This window comes from Oncorhynchus gorbuscha, linkage group LG07 (assembly GCF_021184085.1).
Source record: "Oncorhynchus gorbuscha isolate QuinsamMale2020 ecotype Even-year linkage group LG07, OgorEven_v1.0, whole genome shotgun sequence".
Lineage (NCBI taxonomy): Eukaryota > Metazoa > Chordata > Actinopteri > Salmoniformes > Salmonidae > Oncorhynchus > Oncorhynchus gorbuscha.
In genome coordinates, this window is record NC_060179.1 from 30,818,137 (window position 1) to 30,826,398 (window position 8,262).

The 8,262-nt window shown below is 39.7% G+C and overlaps 1 protein-coding gene across 3 annotated transcripts; it reads right to left on the minus strand.

Annotated features, from left to right (window-relative positions):
* Positions 1–1,471: 1,471 nt before the first annotated feature.
* Positions 1,472–7,790, minus strand: adcyap1a (adenylate cyclase activating polypeptide 1a). Of its 3 annotated transcripts, XM_046356165.1 has the most exons (7): positions 7,473–7,787; positions 7,053–7,157; positions 5,918–6,052; positions 5,344–5,448; positions 4,660–4,794; positions 4,051–4,171; positions 1,472–1,979 (listed from the first exon to the last, which is right to left on the minus strand). In XM_046356165.1, exons 2-7 carry the CDS (start codon positions 7,148–7,150, stop codon positions 1,971–1,973), a joined length of 603 nt encoding a protein of 200 aa, XP_046212121.1. In that variant the 5' UTR covers positions 7,151–7,157; positions 7,473–7,787; the 3' UTR covers positions 1,472–1,970. The 3 variants fall into 3 exon arrangements, with proteins under 3 accessions (XP_046212121.1, XP_046212122.1, XP_046212123.1); XM_046356166.1 differs by lacking the exon at positions 5,344–5,448 and having other exon boundaries at positions 7,473–7,789; XM_046356167.1 differs by lacking the exons at positions 1,472–1,979; positions 4,051–4,171; positions 5,344–5,448 and having other exon boundaries at positions 4,454–4,794; positions 7,473–7,790.
* Positions 7,791–8,262: the final 472 nt, after the last annotated feature.

An 8,262-nucleotide genomic window follows, 5' to 3' on the forward strand; every position in this document is an offset into this window, starting at 1 on the left:
AATTAGGCCTGGCTCCCAGTTGGCGTTCCAATTCATCCCAAAGGTGTTCAGGTTAGGGCTCTGTGCAGACCAATTTAGTTCCTCCACACCGATCTTGACAAACTGTTTCTGTATGGACCTCGCTTTGTGCACAGGAGCATTGTCATGCCACAAAGTTGGAAACACAGAATCATCTGTGAATCATCTGTGCTCGATTTTACATACTTGTCAGCGACTGGTGTGGCTGAAATAGTCAATTCCACTCATTTTAAAGGGTGTCCACATACTTTGTTTATATATAGTGTGTGTCTGATTCATCCATAACCTCACACGAAGATATGGAGCAACATGACGTTATTGATTAGTGTTGTGTACGGTAACATTGACTGCTTTGGATGGAGTTTCCAGCTTCGAGCCACAGACACTTGTTGGATTGGCTATGTAGTATGCCATGTGTTTGCATACATTTCCATGTGTGTATTGGATATAGCTTTTTGGTTGACTGTTTAGCATGTTGAGTTAACTTGGTGTTTTGCTATGTTTGTAAGGATGCAAAATGTTCTCTTTTACTTCTGTTTGCTCCTCAATTTGTGCACCTTGGTTGGAGAGGGAGGTAGTGGCAATGTTCCTTTTCCTTTGCTACGAGAGTAAAGAATGTGTTATTGAGAATGGGAGGTATGGTATATACTATAGGCTTTTTAGAGATGCCACCATGGTCTGAGCTCTTCGCCCGTGACGTCGTAGTCGGATGCTGGGTATAGCAGTACAGCAGTGGGTGGTACTGGTCGGGTGATCCCTCCCATGTCTGACCCTCCACTGGTGCCATCCCAAGGGAGTCTGGGGATATGGGGGTATGGACACACGGGCAAGTGAAGTGTCAGGGTTTCACAGAATTCACACCAAACAGCAATTTAGTGTTCTCTGATTCTCGGAAACCAGAGCAGAGGCAGCAGTCTGGCTTTTTCATCCTCATACCCATGATTCCTATGGGTAGTGTTATCTTATTGTAGATGTACTATTCACAGTCATTTGTTTATTTGTTTAGTAAAGGCATCCACACTCAGCAAGGGAAATTGTTTTATACTTCTAGCAGCAGAACATGGACATGTTTAACACTGGTGCTTTTAGAAGAATGTAGTTATGGACTCTTAGTTCCTTCTATATCCATTTGTTGTTGTTTTTGTTTGTTGATTGTTTAAGAGAATTATTTAGATTCTGTGATGCCCATTAGGTGCCTATTCTTTCATTTAGTCCTCTCCTCCTCTGTAATCTGTCTCTCTTTAGGCATTTTGGTGTGATGGGCTAGTGAAAAAGTACACCTATCGGACGGATGCACTGTAATATCTGTGGAGTGGGACTAAGATTGGCTAACAATTATCGTGTATTGTTGTATAGAAATGGTACTGCAGAGTTATCTGTACTAGCATTCTCTCGTATGTGCTCAGGAGAACTACTTCTAGTGTTATGTGTTTCAAAGATTAGACAAATTGTGTTGTTTACAAAAATTTATTCATACAAATCTTACAACACCTTTTATTAAACATTTATAGACTTGACCCTTGCGGGTTCGCCATTTTTTCTTCTTCATTATAATAGTACTGTCTAATATCAATTTTCTACACAATAAATATATGTTTTATGTTTAATCTTCACGTTTAGTAAGGCTGTTGGCGCTTTCAAAATGATACACATTATGGAGAGAGGGCAATCATGATGTTTGCAACTATCTATCACAATTATCTAAGTCTATGTGCTCTAAAAAAAATCAAAAACAACCGCCAAAAGAAATGATCGAGAGCAAGAGTGCTCGGAGACTACACCGAATGGCACTAAAGATCCAATCAAATGTCTGCGCAACACAAAAACAACAACCAAAGGGTGAAATGTAAGCTGATGATGTGCAGCATTGTAGGGCTACTAAATAGCCATCTGTGATTCGTGGCGATTTTAAAGTCGGAGCAAGGCACCACAGCCGCAAGCTGCATCCTGCGTCACAAAGCCTGGAGGGGAATGCAGAATTAAAGAAAGATTGATTTCATACACACAGGCACAGATCGAATAACTTTGTCCTACTGCTCAGTGTCACACAGCTCAAACCTAACCTACAGTGTCTGTAGAATCTGCCTGTTGCATTATTGGAGTTCGACCTCCTTGCTTTTTAGGCAAGTGGGCTAATGAGGTGTTGGGACCAGGAAGGGGGAAGTATACTGTGGGGATTCAGAAGCAACATTTTTCATGATCTTATGAGCAATTTTTTTTATGCTGCCAAAACCCGGGATGGCTATTATAGAAGTCGCTAACCCAATCATGCTTCTAGTTAGAAGAAGTGTGGCTTGTTCTGTCTGAGTAACCATTGTCTATATGTCACTGATGGGTACAAGTGAGAAGAGAGGCCAGGTTCTTCTAATGAAGTGTGGAAACCTTTGCCTGGTAACTCCCTTTTAAAGCCAAAGGCCACTGTTTTGTTCTCTCAAATTGATTGGTCATGGACTCTCCCTCTTTCTCTGTGTCCCTCTTTCTCTTTGTTCTCCTCTCTCGCACCCACTATCCTCCTTCCTCTCTCTTCTTCCCACTCCTCTCATACTTGGGTCTATCTAGCACTCAACAGGTTCTCTGCTACTCTTCTTGTGATCATTTACATCAACAGCAAAGAGGCAAGTAAACTGAGGAGCGAGTTTGGGATTGGTGGTGTTCAGAATAGTACAGGCACGGTTCATTATGTTTAAGGCTTTATCTAACTGTTGATTAGGTAGAAGTTTTACTGTGCTGCGCTTGGGCTGCCAGGATAGGTCATTCAAAACAACGATCATTCAAGAATTGTTTTTGGCATATATTACATTTGGAATGTAACAAAATCTTGCCTCAAGTCCCATTGAGAAGAGACTAAAAGGGACAACATGACAAGACTCTTTCTAAGAGCTTCTCCTCTGCAGTACATTCATCCGAGTTTCCTCGACAGAGGACAGGGGTCAGACGTTCAATCACACACGTTGTGCAGTAATGTTTGGGAAGAACAAAAACAAAACAACATCCAGAAACACAGATATGTAGATACGTCAATCAGTGAGCAAACAAAACCAGCCAATTGCAGTAGTTTGCACAGATTTTGTGGCTAGTGCAATTACTTTAATCATGCAGTCTAGCTTTACATTGGTTCACATGACAATAGAGGGGAAGCACAGTAGAGCAACCAGGAAGGTGCAACACATACGTCTTCAGATTACCTCTGCAATGTTCCTCATGAAAAATAACAACATTTGTGAAATTAAATGAAGCCATATAAAAAGTATCATGTTAGTCGAAACGGTCAGAATTTTTTATTTATTTCTTTCGAGTCTGCTAACATTCTAGGTTATTCTATGTTCATGATACTTCTTATGTGGCGAGAAGAGACATATGGAAAACCTTTAACAGCATTCCAGGTTTTCAAGATCTTTTCAAACACATGGATAGCACTAGAGAGGAACACAAGATAGATACTTTGCACAAAGTTCAAAAGTGTAAGCTTATTTTCGTTAACACTGAAGAAGAACAACCGGAAGAAAAGAAAAAGCTCAAAAGCACTCTGGTCCTCATCTTATATATCGGGGTCGTATAGGGGTCAAAGGGTCATTCTAACAAGTATTTCACTTTAGTGGCTGGATTACCACCATATGTAAGGCTTCTAAAGCCAGTTGGGTCATGTCTGTTTTGGTCTTAAATTATTCATTTCTTTATAATACTGTTTGACATCACATTATTATCCTACAGCCTATGATAGGATATTTATGGGGAATTTAAAAAAATATGTACAGTATATCGACACACGGTATATGTGTATAACATATCTATGCATCTATATTCACGTTCATACATATTCTGTACATGCATGCTTGACATGCATTATATAGGTGTGAATATAGTAGATAAGGTATCTCTAGAGAGACAGGAGCACAATTGAGGAAAGGAGGCGATTGGGTTGTATCAAGTATTTGGAGCGTAAGATCACAGGTTTAGGTTACGGTGAGAAAAAGAGGGAGAGACAGGAGACATCCCTCAAGACAAGGCCTCGGGAAAGAGTCTGGAACTCACCGGAAATTTGGGAGAGAACTGTTTCAGCCAGTCTCCCAAAATAGCCTCAAACTCATCCCCATCCGGGAGGGCATCAAAGTCTATGTCTTGTAGAATATGGTGAAAACCTAAGTCTTCAGGGCTGTTGTAAATAAAGACACTATTCTCTTAATTTCAGTTGCCAAAAATGTACATTCAATACATGAATTGTCTTTTAAACAATTTATTTTCCTCACATTCATATATTTAAATGTTTAAAAGACAGGGTAAAGAGCATATAGATCATTTGCTCATAATTTAATCTTATTTTATAAGTAGGTCTAAAAATAAATAAATATAGGCTATATTTAGGTTGAACAAAAAGATTGGTCCATAAAGTAGATCTGTGCGTTCTCAAGTGCTAAAGTACAAAAGAAAAACAATATTATTATCAAAATATTCATTTTAATGGCTTTACTTCATACATAAATACATGTTTAAAGAACACAAGAGCGATCCACTGATTGATTGTTCAGTTATCTCAAAATGACTTGATCTGGGCTGTACACACATGGTAGTTTGGGTAGTTTGGGTTAGCAACGCTACAAATACGCTAGCCGGCGTCCTTTGTTTCTATATCTCTGTCTATACCTTTTCCCAAGGACTGCCGCCAGGTATTTCTTGACTGCCATTTGCTTTCGGTAGCGGCTGTAGCTATCTGTGAAGATCCCATCCGAATGTCGCTTTGACAGAGGCTCTGTGTCGTCTTCCATGGTGCTCCCTCCACTAGAAAGGGGAAGAGTAGAAGAGTTCTCTATGTTAAGAGACGTATACCCTGCCTCGGAGGACTGTAGCCCATAGGATGCGCTGCACAGTTCTGATTTAGATTTACGCTTTTAAATCAACCCTCCGAAATATATTTTTATTTCGATATCATCATGGTTAGGCTGGCTGGTTGAGGATATTGTAGTGAATAATTGAAGCCTATATTTATCTTCAACCCTTGGGACTAATCCACCACATTAATTATTCATAATGAAAAGTAAATGTATTCAGCCACGTGTATCGTGTGCTTTGCTCCTTAAAGAGACAATATCAGCACTGAGATTCACCGATTCGATCTAATGCCGCACCCGGATTTGCACTCTTGAAGATTTTATCAAGTCAACCTACTCTGCGCGTCAAGGCGTCAAATTCAGGTGGGAAGACCACACACATAGACACACGGGAAAATTAAACGAAACAGAATGAATATCAGAGTTAAAAGAAAAACGAACACCAAAAAAAGAACTTAGATCACAAAATAAGAGACGACAACCAAGAAGATGTCCTTACCCTACACGCTTTGCCATCAGAGAATGGAGATATTTTCTTGCTGATAACTGACCCAGCGCTTTCCTGTAGGCTTTATTAAACATTCCGTCTGCATGCCTTTCCGTTCTGGGATGATAAAACGCCAAACAATAAATGACCACACTCAACACACACCCAGCGTTAAGTGGCAACATTAATGTAGCCTATACCAAATCCAACTCGTCATATGAGCTGTTTTCCAAAATGTGAGCTTAAATAGTGAATAGTTACTTTTATGACTTTGAAATGGCCAGTTCAGATTAAAGGTGTTTCGTTTTGATTAAATTTGCTCAGTAAATAGCCGACTTTCTACTACATTATACCACAAAAGCTTTCCGATCAGTTTCGTTGGAATACCAGGGTAACAGTACCACCGACCACCCCCCCAAAAAAAAGGTTCTACAACAAAATGTGATTATTGACAGTACAGTACATTTACTAACACACAACATATAACATAGAAGAACAGAAATACGAGCCCAAATAATGAAATGTCTAGCAAGGACGTCAACAACATTACAAACAATCGGTTGAGAATAGTGATAATGATAGTCACCTTTTCTCCGGTGGGTAGTATAAAGTGTACAAATCGTCAGCCACAGACGGGGGACTTCTTATAGCAATTTGATCGCTGTCAAAAGCCAAGGCCGGTAACGAATTCCCATCCTCGTCATAAACCTCATTTTCAAGTCTGAAATCGGAAATGCATTTGAATATTATATGCTTTATGATCATGCATTATCATGACCAAACCAATTCTGAAAATAAACACTGAAATAAATGAGTAATGTATTTTTTAGATTGTAGCCTATATATTTTATATATACATGTTTGATACAATAGCCAACATGTATCTGCTTAAATTCCAAATAATTGTAATTGCTATCGGCCAATTCTAATTTGGCTACATCACTTTACAGAACAAATTTAGTCGAAACATGGGCTATAGCCCTTAAAAGGCAACCAAACCCCACCCCATCGGAAATAGGAAGAGAAAAACGTTTAATTTAAAATATTTGCCATTGTGAATGAAATAACATCATGACCTGATCTCAAAAAGAAAATGTAGAGTTGTCGTTCTAAAATAAAATGATGCAGATTATGACTTCTTAGTTAAGAGAATCACAATAAATCGATTTTGGTATTCTGTGAATTAGTGGCTCCTTCGTTTGCCTCATTCCTCAGAAAATTACGCCTCTCTGTCATTCCCATGGGACGCGTCTGCACGCAGAGCTACAGTTCTGTATCAGACGCTTGATCTACCAATAGCTGCTAATATGCCCTGTTCCAGTGATATGATTCCAAGTGCTCTAAAGCCCCTCATAACAAAACATTGCGACATATTGACACTGAAAATAAAACACATTTACCAGTATCTTCCAATGTAGGCTATTGCATTAATTTTATACCCAAATTAATAAGATACTCTGAAAATGTAAAAAATATTGCGTATTAATTTAGCTATAAACGAAATAAAAATTATACACACATTGATTTAACGAAAAAAAATGTGTGTAGCATTAAATGGCATAGGTCTATATACCTATGTGGTTGCAGGTATAACTGATAAACAAACTGCTGTGTTCGTCCCAGGCGCTCAGCAGCAGAAACGATGCGTTTGCCAATGTTCAGTTTACAAATCCTTTACATGCAGAGATGCTCAGTTGAAGGAGGGGTGAACAGGTACCTACCTAAGGTTAGGATAGTTAAGCCCGAGAGGTGAGCAGTAGACACTGTAGTGCATTATGATTCCATAGATGAGTAAGGCTAAAGTCGCTTTACTAGACATTGTCCTGCTGTGGGGGGAAAAATATCACAACGTTAAATGTGCGAAAGCTATCTAACATTTCCACAGTCAGACTGAGGAAAAACTAAATTAATGCATATTTTAAGAATGAATAGGTTATTCTTCAATTTTGCAGAATAATGTAATAAGCTTACAAAAAATGATCAAAAACTCCCCATCTATTCAACAGTGCCTCAAAGTACCTAAAATGTGTTGACCCAAACATTCTAAAGTGTTAAACATTACCTCCAAACATTCTAAAGTACCCAAGCCTGTTGCTGTATTCTCGATTTGTGTGCGTAAAAGTTCGGAAAGCATCACGTACCTATTCCAGTGTCGAAATAGACGCTGTATGCGATCCGGTTGCAACTACGACTGGGAGAGTGAGATAGTCTCTCTCTCTCTCCCTTTCTCTCCTTCCCTCTCTCTCTCCCCTTGCTTCTTCTGGAAAGCGTCTCTGCCGCCTCCTGTTGCTCCTTCAATTTGTCCAACCCTCCGTGCGGTCACACATAAAACGCGATTCTCGGATCTCTGTATGCACACAACCCCGGGAGAAAGAGGCCAAACATTTGTCTTCACAGAGGAAACTTTTTGTTCTGAAGACTTGCTTCCCTCGGCTTTTTTATTCTTGAATCGAATGGCATGCCTTTTTCACTAGTCACGTTAGGGGGTACTATCTACGTCATCGCCCCCATCCTCTCCGAATGTAATAATGTAGTACTTTTCCTTTCCCGTCAATGAGATGGCCGGAGTCATAAAGTGCATATGCATGTTTAGTTCAATCACGTAATTGTGGGACAATGAATGAATGCTAATATTTGTCAGCGTGACATAGATGGGCGGTATGCCAAGTGAGGTCAATGTGCGTGGTTCATTTCAATACCTCAATCAAATGACTAAAATCAAATCGCCCCCGTCAAACTTAAAACCAACCTGATCCACCCTTCAATTATAGCCATATATGGTGAAAATGATCCAGGTCAAGGGCGTGCATCTCCATTGGCCCATGATAGGTAGGCAACAGAGCGGGAGATGTCCAGTACTCAGGTGCTGAAACGAGGCAACCCTGGAACTAGCAATGGTTGAATGGGCGCGTTTTAACAAGAAAATGTGAA